Below are 18093 nucleotides of genomic sequence, written 5' to 3'. Positions count from 1 at the left end.
ATACCCACCACCTGATACCCCGACCTCCCACCCCCCACCGCTTCAAAACCCTCAGGCTGTTTTTCAGAGTCCATAGTCTCTTATGGTTCACCTCCCCTTCCAATTTTGCTCAACTCCCTTCTCCTTTCCATGTCCCCGTGTCCTCCATGCTATTTGTTATGCTCCACAAATAAGTGAAACCATATGATAATTGACTCTCTCTGCTTGACTTATTTCACTACACTTTGTGCAGTTAGAACCAAATAAATATTAGTTAATGAATTACACAAACAGATATGTAACTGTACACTAGACTTCTGGGTAAAGAATAAAGGATCTTCATTTTGTATTCATTTTGGGTCTTCAGAATGGTCAGGGTCTGGAAATCTTGTCTTTTTTTTTTTTTTTTTTTCTCCTCATCACTGAGACTACAATGGCATCACCATAACATTCACTGCATGAACTAGTGGAAAGAATGTCCGATAGTTTGACTACCTTATTTGGTGCCTAGATCTGGCCTAGGCAGAATATAGATGATGTTCTGTTCCCACGCACAAGAACAGATACATGTAAAGAGTAAAGTTCATAAGCAACAGCCAGTCTGCAGTAAAACCACTCTTCAACATGGGATGAATGAATTCTGCACCAGTGACACACAGTGCAGACGTGACGAAGATAACTCTTGTCTTTGAGGACTAAGAAAGTTGTAGGCATCCCTCCTTCTACTACCTTATGAACCAGTGAAAATACCATGGTATATGTGTTCTGAGGGAGATGCTCACAGGGAACATTGGGATCCATGAAGAACTAAGTGATCATCTTACCTGGGGAGGCCACATGGTCAAGGAAGAACTAGGCCTTATGAGAAAGATTTGAACTGAGCTGAAACATGTCTCAGGATGATGTCTATCAGATAAAGCAAATTGAGGAAATAAGGCACAAGCTGTGTAAGGCCAAGCACACATGGTTGCTTTCCTGAGAGGATACTGGGAGGAAGTTAACAAAATGGGGAAGGACAGGAAACCCTTATAGCACATTCTCCTCTACGGACAGAACCTGTGCTTTCCAACACTCATGGACACTCCTCTCAAATTACTCATTTCCCCCTAAAAAGGTGACCAATAAAGGGGATTAAGAGAATTGAAAACATTGGGAGGAAAAAATCAGAGAAGGGAATCAACTATCTGGCTCCCACTCCAGTTTATGGAAGGACTGATGCATGTGTGTAGTGCATGGTGTTCCCTGTGATTGTCATCAGTTACAAGGAAGAATGTGGCTTCACAACAGTTCTGTCCCAAAGCATGACATGGCTGCCGGGAGGCTCCATGTGGGGCAACACAGTCTTCTTCCTGGTTGTGCAGTTCTGAGACATTCCCACTGGAATTCCACTTTTTTGTTCTAAATACACTTTGGACAAAGAAATGGACAGAATCTGAAACAGAGATCCTGTTTTCAGGAAAGCATAATGGTTCTTATTTTCTGATCAAAATAGAAAACCAGGAGGGTGCAGAGTAGCAATAAATTTGCACTGTTTTGATAAAGAGACTACATTCTAGTCACAGTTAATACCTACAGACAAGGTCCACAAAGGCTCAAAGTAAGTTATGTACCTGGAGTCAGCAGAAGACACACATGTCTCAAGCCTCCTACTGAGCCTCAGTAATGCAGGAAAACAATTCTCAAAACAAAACAAAACAAAACAAAACAAAAAAAAAAACAAGATTCCACACATGTCAGGTACACTCTGTGGGGGTGTGGGCACGTGTGGCTGCAGAAATGGGTCCTCTCCAAGCACTGGTGACAAGGAAAGAAAGCTCCTGGTTTGAGGCAAAGAGCAGCTGTTGTTCCCAGGTGGTGACTGCAGCTCACAGCTGAGGTTAGCAGTGGAGCTGAGTGGAGAATGTGGGAGTTATGGGCCTAGACAGAGGCTGGCCACTTGACATGACATCCACAGGCCAGTGCCTGAGTGTCGGATTTGTTCCTGCACAGGTTTCTTCTGCAGGAGGGCAGCTCCTCCCATGCTGTGCTTCCTCCTGGTGCCTCATGTCTTCCATGGGCAGGTCTTTCTGAGCTTCTAACTCAACCTTCTCTGGTCCACCTCTTGCTGCCTTTAGTTCTCTTCTCCACAGTCAGCAGAATCAGTTCCTAAACACCAAGGGAGTTCTTCTCTTCTTTGGAACAAAGAACTCCTGGGTCAAGAGGGTGTGTGGGTGAGGCTGAAGCAAGTGGCTTCTTTCTGTTCTTTCAGATCTTCCTCCAGCTGGTGCTTCCAACTGCTGCCTTCAGAGCTGTCAGTCATTAAAACCAGCAATTCCTGATACAGACAGCAGGAAGACTGTATCCACAAGGATCAATTCTGGGGCAAAGAAGCCCTAGAGAGAAAATACATAGAGTACAATGTCTCATTCATGAACTCTACAGAATTAAAGCCAGTATAAGGTGACCTGAGAAAGAACAATAGCTAGTAGGGACAGGGTAAACAAGGGAAAGAGAAGAAGAAATTCCAGGGGGAAATGCTGGAAGTTTTAGGGAGAATTGATGCACTCACTCTCAATAATGTTGATTGTGACTCCTGTGTTTATCATATCACACACTCCATATGTGGGCCATTGATCTTGTGTCAAGTATACACATCAAACTTATTATAGGTCATAACAAAGGTGATTCTGGAGGGACGCAGAGGGAGTGAATGTTAAAGATATGAAAATACACCTACAAAATGCTGATTTTCTCTGTATTTATGATAAAGTATACAATAAGCAAAATCAATCCATCCCCATTACAGGATGGGTTCCACATTCCTCATAGCCTGACACTCTGTCCTGCAGATGATTCACGGTTGGGAGCAGCACCTCCTGTAGGGGAAGCACTGACCTGGATCCTGGGGTCATTCTCAACCCATATATATTCATGGACACCTTACATACCCAAGCATACCTACTGAAAGGTTATATAATAAAAAAAAAAACTTTTTTTTTTTCAAAATTGGTCATTAGCACTAAATTAAAGGCATTCACAACTGCTTGGGTCACTGCCTCTCTGTCAGAATAGATAACCAAGCTGAATATATAGCCAGAGGACATGACAATAAGTCCTTCCTTCTGCTGATTTAACCAGCACAGCCAAGACTCTGCAGCTGGGAGAGGAGCGCCAGGCCCGGGATACACAGGTGTTCCAGTCAGTACTCAGGATAGAACACAGGCAACTCACTATGGAGTCTGTGCTTGGTTGGGTTTTCCTTGTTGCTCTATTAAAGGTAATTCATGGTGAACAAGAGATGTTGAGAATGTGAGTGGATATGAGTGAAAGAAACCATGGGTGTGTGACAGTTTCCTGACCAGGATGTCTTGTGTCTGCAGGTGTCCAGAGTGAAGTGCATTTGGTGGAGTCTAGGGGAGACCTGGTGAAGCCTGGGGGGTCACTGAGACTCTCCTGTGCAGCCTCTGGATTCACCTTCAGTAGCTATGCCATGCGCTGGGTCCGCCAGGCTCCAGGGAAGGGGCTGCAGTGGCAAGTATTAACTATGAGGGAAGTATCACATACTATGCAGACTCCGTGAAGTGCCGATTCACCATCTCCAGAGACAATGGCAAGAACACTCTGTATCTGCAGATGAACAGCTTGAGAGCCAAGGACACAGCCCTGTATTATTGTGAGAAGGACACAGTGAGGGGCGCTCAGTGTGAGCCCAGACACAAACCTCACTGTTGGGGGGGCGGTATCTTGACCACCAGGGAGTGCACGCTACTCACTAGTTCTGTCTTTAATCCCAGGAGCAGATGCCAATGGAGGTTGTGGGCAGGTTTCCTGTCAGGATCTAGCGATTCCTCTCCAGAGAACACTTTCCCTCAGGGCCCTCTCTGCACACATGATTCTGAGCTTACCTCTTCACTCTCTGACTTTCAAAATTTGTTCTAGTGGGAAAAAAATATACTAAAATGCACAAAATACAGAACCACTCACATTGTTTATCCCTGTCCTTAAATACCAATGAATCACAAATATCTTGATGCTCATCAACTGAGCTTTTACAGTAATCCCAGAGGCACTCTGTATGCATCATAGTTCCACTCAGCTCAATGTACAAACTTCATACAAGGAGCATAAAATGCATGCTAGACAGGAGACCACAGAGGCATCAAAAGTCCAAAGTAAAAAAAGAAAGGGTCTAAAAAAAGAAAGAAAGAAAGAAAGAAAGGGTCTTTGGGGGGAGGGAGTGTCACTGTCTTAAACAGAGCTCAGAGCATCAATGTTACTGACAATATTGGAAAGCAGTGGGACCTGCACAATGTGTGGTGTGGATGTGGAGCCTGAACATCACACACACACACACATGCAAGAGTACAAAACCTTCATCACTTTCCCCTCGTTATTCTGCAACAAAGGTGGTTCTAAGACAGAAATACACAGTATACAAGAAGACCACAAGAAGCAAGAAAAATCTAAAAGATACCACCTAACATTACACCTGAAGGAGCTAGAGAAAGTAAAATGACTGAAGCCTAAATAGAGCAGAAGGAAGAAAATACTAAAGACTAGAGCAGAAATAAATGATATAAAAACAAAAAAATAACAGAACAGATTTAAAAAAAAAGTCTGATTCTTTGGAAAAAAATAAAATGAAATTGAGAAACCTCTGCCTAGATTTATCAAAAAGAAAAGAGAAAGCTCCAAGTACATAGAATCATAAATCAAAATGTTTCTCTGGGGAACAAAGAGGGTTTTGGATGGGGTAACGTTGGGATGGGTGATAAGGGCACACGCTGGGAGGAACAGTGGGAGTTACATACAAACAGTGAATGGTTGAATACTACATCAAAAATGAATGATATATAGAGGGTGGATAGCTGAACATAATTTAAAAAGGAATTTAAGCAGATATGTTGTGACAATAAATTAATAAATAAATTAATAAATAAAGCTAGAATTCTAGGAGGAACATTCTCCAATCCAAATCCTGAAATTATACTTAAAATTTTGTTTTAAACTATGAGTGGCTGGGGGGAGGGTGGTGACTGGATGAGGGACATTAAGGAGGACAATTGATGAAATGAGTACTAGGTGCTACATCCAACTGATGAATCAATAAATTCTAACTCTGAAACCAGTAATGCACTGTGTGTTAACTAAACTAAATTTAAATAAAAAACTTTAAAGCATAAAATAAGAAATCAGTCTAATCTAGTGTCTCGTTTAAAGTCCTTGTTTTGAAAAATGCCAGTGGAATGTTGATCAGGATGGCACAGAAACTATAGATTGCTCTGAGCAGTATAGATATTTTAACAATGTTTATTCTTCCAATCCATGATCATGGTCTTCAGATCGAGCCCCACATCAGGCTCTCTGCTCAGCGGGGAGCCTGCTTCCTCCTCCTCCTCCTCCTCTCTCTCTCTCTCTGCCTTCTTGTGATCTCTGTCTCAAATAAATAAAAACAAAATCTTAAAAAAAAAAAAGACATGTCTCCAAAGGCAAAGGAAAAAAGAAGCAAAAATAAACTTTTGGGACTTCATCAAGATCAAAAGCTTCTGCACAGCAAAGGAAAGAGTCAACAAAACAAAGAGGCAACCCACAGAACGGGAGAAGATATTCGCAATTGATGGTACAGACAAAGTGCTGATATCTAAGATATGTAAAGAACTCCTCAAACTCAAAACACACAAAACAGATAATCACGTCAAAAAATGGGCAAAACACATGAACAGACACTTCTCCAATGAAGGAATACAAATGGCTATCACACACATGAGAAAAAGTTCATCGTCACTAACCATAAGGAAGATTCAAATAAAAACCACATTGATATACCACCTTACACCAGTTACAATGGGCAAAATTAAGAAACAGGAAACGACATGTGTTGGAGAGGATGTGAAGAAAGGGGAACCCTCTTCCACTGTTGGTGGGAATGCAAGTTGTGGCAACCACTTTAGAGAATAGTGTGGAGATTCCTTAAGAAATTGAAAGTAGAGCTTCCCTAAGACCCTGAATTGCACTACTGAGTATTTACCCCAAATATACAGATGTAATGAAAAAAAGGGCCATCTGTACCCCACTGTTTATAGCAGCAATGGCCACAGTCAACAAACTGTGGAAAGAATCAAGATGACCTTCAACAGATGAATGAATAAGGAAGATGTGGTCCATATACACTATGGAGTATGATGCCTCCATCAGAAAGGATGAATACCCAACTTTTGTAGCAACATGGACAGGACTGGAGGAGATTATGCTGAGTGAATTAAGTCCAGCAGAGACACCCAATTATCACATGGTTTCCATTAGTAGAATGTAAGGAATTACACAGAGAACATCAGGACGTGGAGAGGAGAAGTGAGTTGGGGGAAATTGGAGGGGGAGACAAACCATGAGAGTCTGTGGACTCTGAGAAACAAACTGAGGGTTTTGGAGGGGAGGGGGTGAGAAGGTGGCTGAGCTTGGTAGAGGGTATTAAGGAGGGCATGTACTGCATGGAGCACTGGGTGTGGTGCATAAACAATGAATTTTGAAACACCGAAATTTTAAAAATTAAATAAAATTTGTTTTTAAATTACATGATTTTAAAAAAAAAAAGTCTCTTATGGCTTGTCTCCCTCCCGATCCCATATCACCAAGAATATAATTGAACAGAAATTTACGGAGACAATCTATAGAAACAAAGACTTCACAGATAACATGATGTCAATATAAATGTATCTCTCAATAATCACTCTAACGTGAATGGCCTAAATGCACCTGTAAAATGGCACAGGGTTGCAGATTGGAAATAATGACAGGACCCATCCATATGTTGTTAAACTTTTGGGACTTCATCAAGATCAAAAGCTTCTGCAGAGATCTTCAATACCATCCCTTTATCTGTAATGTAATTTCAAATATCTCCTCCCATTCCCTGGGTTTACTCTTAGTTTTGTTCACTATGAATACCAATAAAATACAAACAATTGTTAGAACACACTATGAATCACAATATACCAATAAATTAGGCAGTCTGGAAGAAATGGATGCATTCTTCAAAACTAATAAAGTAGCAATACTGAAACAGGAGGAAGTATAATATATGAGCAGACACTCAGCCAGGAGGACATTGAAGCAGTAATCAAAAACAAGAGTCCAGGGCCAGATAACTTCCAGGGGAATTCTGCCAAACACTCAAGGAAGAAATCGTATCCATCCCACAGAAACGGTTTCAAAAAATGAAAGGAAAACTTCTGAACTCCTTCTGTGATGCCAGCATTACACTGATCTCAAAACCAGACAATGGCCCCAACAAAAATAATTACAGACCAATGAATGCCAAACATGATTGCCAAAATACTCACAAAGGTACTGACCAAAAGGATACAACAGTACATTCATTTTTTAATTCACCATTTATTTCTTAGGTGTTTTTTAGGGGGGGGAGTCACTACTTTTATTTTTTTAACACGTTAATTTTATTTTATTTTTTCTGTGTTCCAAGATTCATTGTTTATGCACCAAACCCAGTGCTCTATCCAATAGTATATTAAAAGGATATTCACCAGGGCCAGGTGGGGTTTATCTCTGGTGTGTAAGGGTAGCTCATTCTTTGCAAATCAATCAACGTAAGAGATCACTTTAACAAAAAAAGAGAGAAGAACCTTTTAACCCTCTCAATTCAATAGGGAAAGCATTTGACAAAATACAGCATCCTTTCCTGATTAAAATTCATCAAAGTATAGGGATAGAAAGAACATACCTCAACAGAATAAAAACCATCTACAAAGAGCTACGGGAAATATCATTCTTAATGTAGAAAAACTGAGAGCTTTTCCCTTAAGGTCAGGAACACAACATGGATGCCCACTTTTACCACTATTGTTCATCATAGTACTAGAAGTCCTAGCCACAGCAATCAGACAACAAAAAGAAATAAAAAGCATTCAAGTAGGCATACAAGAAGTCAAACTCTCTCTCTTTGCAGATGACATGATACTTTCTGTGGAAAACCAAAAAGACTCCACCCCAACATTGCTAGATTTTATACAGAAGTTGACCAACATGGCAGGATATTTAATCAATGCACAGAGATCAGTGGTACTTCTATAAATTAAAAATGTGATTTAAGAAAGAGGAGATAATAAATTGATCCCATTCACAATTGCAACAAAACAATAAGACACCTAGAAATAAACCTAACCAAAGAAGTAAAACATCTGTACTCTAGAAACTACAGAACCCTTGTGAAACGAACTGAGGAAGACACAAAGAGAAGGATAAATATTCCATGCTCATGGAATAGAAAAATAAAGTGTTAAAATGTCTATGCTGCACAGAGCATCTACATATTCAATGTAATCTCTATAAAAATACCATCAACATATTCCACAGAGCTGGGAGAAAACAACCCTATAATCTGTATGGAGCCAGAAATGGCCCCAAATCACAGGGGAGCTTGGTGGTGGATATTAAGAAGGGCACGTATTGCATGGACCACTGGCTGTGATGCATAAACAATGAATTTTGGAACACTGAAAAAATAAAATAAAGCTTAAATAATAAAATAAAAAATAAATTAAAAAAAGAAAGAAAGGGCGCCTGGGTGGCTCAGTGGGTTAGGCCGCTGCCTTCGGCTCAGGTCGTGATCTCAGGGTCCTGGGATCGAGTCCCGCATCAGGCTCCCTGCTGGGAGCCTGCTTCCTCCTCTCTCTCTCTCTGCTTGCCTCTCTGCCTACTTGTGATCTCTGTCAGATAAATAAATAAAATCTTTAAAAAAAAAAAAAAAGAAAAGAAAGAAAGAAAACCAAAGGTGGAACCCTCACAGTGCAAAGCTGAGATCGTCAAGAAATCATGGTACTGGCAGAAAAACAGACATATAGATCAGTGGAACAGAATAGAGAGGCCAAAATGGGCCCTCGAGTATCTTCCTTCTCTCATTAATAAACAAACAAACAAACAAACAAATAAATAAATAAATAAATGAAATCTTTGAATATTATAAAAATAAAATATTCATGATTCACAATGCAGTGCCACATGGTTAGGACTTCACACCCCAGCTGCTCTTCCTAGCTCATCTGCATCCACACCTCATGGGAAGCATGTCCAGTAACAATTGCCTCCCATGTCCTGCCTCTGTTGGAGAGGATGTGGAGAAAGGGGAACCCTCTTACACTGTTGGTGGGAATGCAAGTTGCTGCAGACTCTTTGGAGAACAGTGTGGAGATTCCTCAAGAAATTAAAAATAGAACTTCCCTATGACCCTGCAATTGCATTCTTGGGTATTTACCCCAAAGATACAGATGTCGTGAAAAGAAGGGCCATTGGTACCTCAATGTTTATAGCAGCAAAGGCCACGGTCACCAAACTGTGGAAAGAACCAAGATGCCCTTCAACGGGTGAATGGATAAGGAAGATGTGGTCCATATACACTATGGAGTATAATGCCTCCATCAGAAAGGAGGAATACCCACCTTTTGTAGCAACATGGACGGGACTGGAAGAGATGATGCTGAGTGAAATAAGTCAAGCAGAGAGAGTCAATTATCATATGGTTTCACTTATTTGTGGAGCATAACAAATATCATGGAGGACAAGGGATGTTAGAGAGGAGAAGGGAATTGGGGAAAATTGGAAGGGGAGGTGAACCATGAGAGACTAGGGACTCTGAAAAACAATCTGAGGGGTTTGAAGTGGTGGGGGTGTGGGAGGTTGAGGTACCATGTGGTGGGTATTATAGAGGGCACGGATTGCATGGAGCACTGGGTGTGGTGAAAAAATAATGAATACTGTTTTTCTGAAAATAAATAAATCAATTTAATAAAAAAGATTATGTATAAATGCTCCTTGTAGTTTTTGAAAACCCAGTGTCTGCATCCACTCTATGAGTCTCTCCCTAGGATTGTCAGTGTCTCCAAGATTCTGAGACAGACAGAGTGGGTTTCCACCATTCCGTCTATTTACTAATCTTGAAACTCAGGAACATTGCAGACCTCACTGCATAAGATCAACTCTGACCTGGAGTGGTTCAGGTAAACAGGAAAGTCCCATGGTGGGGAGCACAGGCCCAGACATGGTCTCGCACTTGCCTGCTGTGTGCTCTTGGACACTCACAAAGCCTCTCTCTATTGCAGTGTGGATGTATCCACCCATAAAATCATGACAAGTGGGTACCTGCATCACATGTTATTCATAGAGAAAAAAAAGACATTGAGTATGTGAGTGGATAGTAGTGAAAGAAATAGTGGAAGTGTGACAGATTCTTGACCAGGATGTCTTGGGCCTGCAGGTATCCAGTGTGAGGTGCAGCTGTTGAATTCTGGGGGAGACATGGTGAAGCCTGGTGTGTCCCTGAGACTCTCCTGTGCAGCCTCTGGATTCACCTTCAGCAGTAATGCCATGAGTTGGGTCTTCCAGGCTCCACTGAAGGGGCTGCAGTGGGTCTCACATAGCAACGATGGAAGTAGCACAAGCTACGCAGACTCTGTGAAGGGCCGAGTCACCAGCTACAGAGATGACAGCAAGAACACGCTGTATCTGCAGAAGAACAGCCTGAGAACTGAGGAAATGGCTGTATAAAACACTGTGTGAATCCCAGTGTGAGGGGACATCAGTGTGAGCCCAAACACAAACCACACTATAGAAGGGAGTGCGGAACAACAGCAGGTGCACACTACAATTCTGTCTTTAAACAACATGAGCAGATGTTGATGGAGGAAATGGGCAGGTTTCCTGTCAGGGGCTGTGGTTTTCTTTCCATGGAGTACTTTCTCCCGGGGAGCCTCTCTACACACCTGATTCCATGCTTCCTCTTCACTCTCTGATGTAAGAAGTTAGGAAATCAACTATACTAACAAGTGCAAAAGTCAGTGTCACTTGCACGTATTTGTTCCTGTCCCTAAATATGAATGAATTACATATATCTACATGCACATATTCTGAACATTTTCAGGAGTCCCAGCTGCACTCACTGTGTATACAAGGACCACCCAGCTCAATGTGCAAGTTTTCTAGAAACAGCATAAAGTGAAACCTGGCCATGAAGCTATAGAGGCAACAAAAAAATAAGGAAAGTGAAAAAAATACCAGTGAGAGGGTCACTATCTGGAACTAGGCTCAGAGCATGAATACTGTTGAAGCATGTGAAAGCAGAGAGAAACCCATGAGGACATTGTGTAAAAGTGGTCTGAAGATCTGTCTGTCTGTCTGTCTCTCTCTCTCTCTCTCTCTCTCTCTCTCACACACACACACACACACACACACACACACACATACAAGTGCACTATCATGAGAGAGAATCTAAAAATTTATTATTTTTATTCAATGGAGCATCTTGTGTAGAGGCAGTCTCCTAAACTGACCAAGGAGGGAGAACCCAGGGGTTCTTGTTAGATTTACCAAGTGTGGGGTGTGAGAAGAGGGAGGGATGAAGGTTAAGGTGCGAGTAGGCAATAATCAAGGATAGATTATAATGACTATTTCCACTGAAAAATATGAAAACTTGGAGAACAAAAGCGAAAAATCACCAGTCTAAGTAGAAAACAGTCTGAATCCTTTGTAAATGAAAAGAATGTCACAGGGGAAAAGCACAAATTATAAAATGATAATAGAGATGGACTGAGGTCTTAACCAGTGTCTAAGAGGAAAGCTGGCCACTCTCCCAAGGTCACCAACTGGTTCTGAAGTTCTTGTGTTCACTGTGTGCTTGCACAGACCAGAAGCTTCTGCTGGGTCCTTGAGAAATCTCAGGTTGAGATGCTGGTTGGGAGGAGCCTTCTACCTTCTGGGAATAACTAACTGATCTTTCCATTGCTGAGATATGCTCAGTGTGTGTGACCTCTGCCATCACAGGTTGAAACATAAGGACAATGTGATATGAGGAAAAGGTGGGGCCTTAGGGAAGCATTCAGGTCAAGAGAGTGCAGCCTCATGGTGAGATTAGGGCCCTTATATACCAGGACTGGGAAAGCTCCCTGCACTGTGACCCTATGTGAGGTGACAAGGAAAGGATGGATTAGAAGGTGGGTGCTCTCCAGACGTCAAAGCTGTCTGCCCCTGACCTAGGACTTCCCATGCTACAGAACTGGGAGAAATGAGTGTCTGTTATTTAAAACCACCCAGTCCATGTACATTGTTACAGCAGCTGGAGCAGACAAAGACATTTGTGACACATGAACCCAAGCATTGATGCTCTGGAGTTCCCCTGCTGTATTTGTTGTGAGAAGTACTGGTAAGGTCCTTTAGTAAGGTTCAAGGGTGGTTCCTACATGTTCCCTCCTGCAGATGGGACTACCCAGCTGGCTATCCTGGACGCTGTGAAATAGACACAGTGGACACATAGGAGACAGGGTTTCTGAGACTGTGGAATTTTATTTTAAAGATTCTGTTGTTGTTGTTTTTTAACCTTTCCAGAAGTTGTGGATGTGACCACCCAGGGAAATTGGAATCTGAGAATCACCTTACAAAGTTGTGTTATACTGATTGCCATGAGGTATGCACCTGTCACTGAATGTTCTGTTGTTAACCCGTGTCCTGACTTAAAACCCACCTGCATCTGTGACTCCTCCTGGGGTCATGATGGTAGGGTCCACATGCTGTGCTCAATACTGGAAACACTCAACGGCACCCACATTACCTGTTGACATTTTCACTCTTTAGTTGTCTTCAATACTTTTTCTAATGGGTCTCTACACTAACCAGGGAATACGACCTACTATCCAGCCAGAGTTGTCGTTGGTAATGTCCACACCATCAGAGGCTCCTCGGCACCCCAAATGTCTGTTGCCTAGAATCCCACCTCCACCCATATAAACATAAGCACATATGTTACACATTCTTCACTTTGAGCACTGATGTCAGCTGGCCTCTGTTCAGGTCCACACAAACCCTGAGTGCCATGTACACTCATCAAGTCTATTGCCAATAACCATAGAGATGACTCTGGCCAAATGCAGAAATAACAAAATATTAGAAACTGGAAAATGCAACTCCATGAACCATGATTCTATCTTTATTTCAGGTAATCTCTAGAACAAGCAAAATCATCCTGTCCCCATTACAGGTGGGGTTCCACATTCCTCATGAGCCTGACATTCTGTCCTGCAGGTGGTCCATGGATGCAGTACATCCTGTGGGAGGAGCACATAAAAGATCATGGGGTCGCTCTTACCCTGTACATACTCTAGACTCCTCAAAAACCATCTAAAATTCTAGGTATACACTCACGTCTCTTAATGGAATCACCTGAAATCTACGCCTAAAGATTTCTGTGCATGTGAAAAAAGGTAGCATACAAAGGTTAAGCCTGCAATCTGTGCCCTCCATAATACCCACCACCCAGATTGCATGGAGCACTGGGTGTGGTGAAAAAATAATGAATACTGTTTTTCTGAAAATAAATAAATTAATAAATTAATTTATAAAAAAATAAAATAAAACAAAAAATATATATATATAATAAAATAAAACAGGGAAAGGATGGGTAGAATAAAGCCAGATTAAATAAAAGTGTTGAAAAATTACTATAGCTGTAATTTCTTAGAATCTCCTGTGTAGTAGGCACTATGTAAGGCTCAGTGGAGAACACTAATAAAATATAATTTGCTGTCAAAAAAAAAAAAAAAAGGTTAAGCCTGTGCTCTGGAAAATCATATAAAAAATCTTATTTTCCATAAAGCTGTTAATATCACGAAATCAAATGCAATCACACTTGCTCTGGTGACTGCCCTCTCTGTTCATATAGACCCCAAGATGAATATATACTCAGAGGACATGCAAATAGGGCCTTTGCACTGCTGATTAAAGCAGCCCAAGCCTAACCCTGCAGCTGGGAGAGGAGCCCCAGCCCCCATACTTCCAGGTGTTCCCATTCACTAATCAGGACAGGATAAGGAAAACTCACCATGGAGCTTGTGCTTGGCTGGGTTTTCCTTGTTGCTCTTTTAAAAGGTAATTTTCAGAGAATAAGAGACCTTGAGTGTGAGACTGGATATGAGTGAGAGAAACCATGGCTGTGTGATAGTTTTCTGACCATGATGTCTTGTGTCTGCAGGTGTCCAGTGTGAGGTGCAGCTGGTGGAGTCTGGGGGAGACCTGGTGAAGCCTGGGGGGTCCCTGAGACTTTCCTGTGCAGCCTCTGGATTCATCTTCAGTAGCTACTGGATGAGATGGGTCCACCAGGCTCCAGGGAAGGGGCTGAAGTGGGTCACAAGTATTAGCAATACTGGTAGTAACACATACTATGCAGACTCTGTGAAGGGCCGATTCACCATCTCCAGAGACAATGGCAAGAACACGCTGTATCTGCAGATGAACAGCCTGAGAGCTGAGGACACGGCTGTGTATTATTGTGCAAGAGACACAGTGAGAGGACATCAGTGTGAGCCCAGACACAATCCTTACTGTAGGACAGGATCTGGACCTCCAGGGGGTGCACAGCACTCTCCAGTTCTGTCCTTAAGCCCCAGGACCAGGTGCAGCTGGAGGATATGAGCAAGTTTCCTCCATGCCTGCAAGCTTTTTCCCCAAGGGAGCCTCTCTGGACACATAATTCTGTGCTTCCTCTTCAGTCTCTGACTTGGAGATTTGAGACAACAACTATACTAACATGCACAAAAGACAGTGTCACTTACACTGGTTTGTTCTGTCCCAAAATACCAAAGAATTATAAATATTTCCATGCGTGTCATCTGAACCTTACAGGAGTCCCAGCTACACTCTCTGTTAATCAGAGGACCACCCAGCACAATGTCCAAGCTTGTTAGAAGCAGTGTAAAGTTCATGCTGGATGTGAGCCTACAGAGGCATCAATAATCCAAAGCAAGAGGGGGGCCTGGTGGCTCAGTGAGTTAAGCCTCTGCCTTCAGCTCAGGTCATGATCCCAGGGTCCTGGGATTGAGCCCCGCATCGGGCTCTCTGCTCAGCAGGGAGCCTGCTTCCTCCTCTTTCTCTGCCTACTTGTGATCTCTGTCTGTCAAATAAATAAATAAAATCTTTAAAAAAATCCAAAGCAAGAGAATTAAGAGCCACGGTACTGTCTCTATTTTGAACAATATTCACAGTATCAATATTAATCACAGTGTGGGAAAGAGGAGGGAACCAGAACTAGGATTTTGTGTGCATACAGAGTCTGAAGATTACAAACACACACACACACACACACACACACACACACACGGATATAAAACATTTTTAAATTTTATTTTTTCACTGTTCCAAGATTCATTGTTTATGCACCACACCCAGTGGTCCATGCAATATGTGCCCTCCATAATACCCACAACCAGGCTCCTCCAACCTCCCACCCCCTGCCCCTTCAAAACCCTCAGATTGTTCTTCACCCTCTCATGGTTCGTCTCCCCTGCATATTCCCCCAACTCCCTTCTCCTCGCTTTCAACCACTGTCCTCCATGTTATTCCTTATGCTCCCTAAGTAAGTGAAACCATCTGATAATTGACTCTCTCTACTGACTTATTTCACTCAGCATAATCTCCTCCAGTCACATCCATGTTGATACAAAGTTGGGTGTTCATCCTTTCTGAGGGAGGCATAATACTCCATAGTGTATATGGACCACATCTTCCTTATCCATTCGTCCATTGAAGGGCATCTTTCCACAGTTTGTTGACTGTGGCCATTGTTGCTATAAACATTGGGGTACAGAGGGCCCTTCTTTTCACTACATCTGTATCTTTGGGGTAAATATTCAGTAGTGCTATTGGAGGTTCATATGGTAGCTCTATTTTTAATTTCTTAAGGAAATTCCACACTGTTTTCCAAAGAGGCTGCACCAACTTGCATTCCCACCAATAGTGAAAGAGGGTAACCCTTTCCCTACAATCTCTCCAACATGGTTGTTTCTTGCCTTGTCACTTATTTGTTTTTAATTTAGTTTTATTTTTTCAGTGTTCTGAGATTCACTGTTTATGCCTTTCCATTTCTGCCATTCTAACTGGTGAAAGGTGGTATCTCAGTGTGGTTTTGATATGAATTTCCCTGATGGCTAATGAATGAGAATGAACACTTTCTCATGGGCCAGTTGACTATTCATATATCTCCTATGGAGAAGTGTCTCTTCACAGCTTCTGCCCATTTTTTTTTTTTAGTTTTTAATTTATTTTCAGTGTAACAGTATTCATTGTTTTTGCACCACACACAGTGCTCCATGCAATCTGTGCCCTCTCCAATACCCACCACCTGGTTCCCCCAACCTCCTACTTCCCCGCCCCTTCAAACCCCTCAGATTATTTTTCAGAGTCCATAGTCTTTCATGTTATCTCCCCATCCAAGTTTCCTCAACTCCCTTCTCCTAACTCTCCTTGCTATTTGTTATGCAGCATCATAGGGAAGCTCATAATAGCCTTTTAACCTGAAATTCTTTGGTTAATATACCTATATTTTTCTTTTGCTTTTCTATTTTTTTTTACTTTTTATTTATTTTATTATTTTTTTTTAATATTAATATAGAGAAAAGCCATATAGAGATAAGGTAATCCCCTTCCCCCCAAACAATGCTACCCCTATATGTAAACCAGTTTTATCCCCCCTTTATCTCAGGAAAGTTGAGTCCTTTAACAAAGATAGCAACGTACATCCAGGAAGAATCAAAATAACCATCTTCACCCACACTGAGAATTTATAACAACTCTCCCAAATTTTTCTTCTGTCAGTGTTTCTGTGTATTTGTTTTTGTCCTAGTAGTATATAATCTTTACTTGGGGATCATTTTAGCTCAATACTTATTTTCATTTTTCTTTTCTTCTCATTTACATTTGCCCATCTTTTTGTCTGTTTCTGTTTGTATACTTTATAAATCTTACCTTTAGGGCCCATTTGGTTTGGGTTTTTCTGGCTCTCTCTTTCTCTTTATTTTCCTTTTCCTTTCTTATTGGTGGGGATGCCCTATCACTCAGAAGCATTCCAGAATGCACCTTGCCTGCACCATGGTTGATACAGTCAGCAACACATCCATTCAGCCATCACACAAAAATGACTAAAAGGAGGAATGCCCAACAGAAGAAAAATTTAGAGACTGGTCCCTCTCTCTCAGAGCTATTGGATATGGACATAGACATTATGTCAGAAAGGAAATCCAGGCTAACAATTATCCAGGCAATAGCTAGGTTAGAGAAAACCTTTAATGACAAGATGTAATTGCTTAGGGCAGAAGTGACAGCCACCAGGGTTGATGCTAACAATGCTCTCAATGAGTTCCAATTTAATCTAAATTCTCTAAAAGATAGGGTAATCAAGGCGGAAGATAGAATTAGTGATCTTGAGGACAACAGAGAGAGAAAAAGAATCAGGAGGAAGACTGGAACAAACAGCTTAGAAGCAATGAAAACAGAAATAAATGGGGGAAAAAACAGAAATAAATAGGGAAATAAATGATGCTATGGAATATTGCAACGTCCGAATTATTGGAGTCCCTGACAGGGAGGAGAAAGAAACAAGACCAGAAGATATAGCTGAACAGATTCTCCATGACACTTTTCCCAATCTGGTGAATGGAAGCATCATTGGTGTTTTAGAGGCATAAAGGGTACCCACAAGATCATAGAATCTAGAAAGACATCAAGACACCTGACTTTGAAAAGGATGAATCACAATTTTAGACAGGAGATCTTGAAAGCAGGTAGGGGAACAGATTCCTTACATACAGAGGAAAGCCCATCCAAATAACATCAGATCTGTCCACAGAGAACTGGCAAGCCAGAAAGTGCTGGCAAGATGTATGCAGGACACTAAATGAGAAAAACATGAACCAAGAATACTTTATCCAGCAAGACTGACATTCAAATGGATGGAGAGATAAAGAGCTTCCAAGACCAGCAAGCTTTAAGAGTATGTGAGCACCAAGTTGGCATCCCAAGAAATATTACAAGAGGTTCTATAAAAGAGGAAAAAACCCAAGAATATCACTGAAGAGAAATATATGGGGAAAATGTATAGAAACAATGACTTCACAGGTAACACGATGTCAATAAAAACCTATCTCTCAATAATCACTCTCAATGTGAATGGCTTAAATGTGCCAATAAAATGACACAGGGTTGCAGATTGGATAAAAAGACAGGACCCATCCATATGTTGTCTACATGAGATCCATTTTGAACCTAAAGATACATCAAGACTGAAAGCAAAGGGATGGAGAAGCA

The 18093-nt window shown here is 41.6% G+C and overlaps 1 pseudogene and 1 gene segment (V, D, J or C); both read left to right on the top strand.

The window, feature by feature from the left end:
- Positions 1 to 3190: 3190 nt before the first annotated feature.
- Positions 3191 to 10515, top strand: LOC131999479 (immunoglobulin heavy variable 3-23-like; annotated as a pseudogene).
- A 3254-nt stretch (positions 10516 to 13769) lies between these two features.
- On the top strand, positions 13770 to 14427 carry LOC131999478 (immunoglobulin heavy variable 3-21-like). The segment is given in 2 exon segments: positions 13770 to 13884; positions 13988 to 14427. Coding segments are annotated over 2 exon segments (486 nt in total).
- The last annotated feature ends 3666 nt before the right edge of the window (positions 14428 to 18093 follow it).

This window comes from Mustela nigripes, chromosome 13 (assembly GCF_022355385.1).
Source record: "Mustela nigripes isolate SB6536 chromosome 13, MUSNIG.SB6536, whole genome shotgun sequence".
NCBI classification, from domain to species: domain Eukaryota; kingdom Metazoa; phylum Chordata; class Mammalia; order Carnivora; family Mustelidae; genus Mustela; species Mustela nigripes.
The sequence above is the reverse complement of the archived record's forward strand: the minus strand, read 5'-3'. Positions and strand labels throughout refer to the sequence as shown.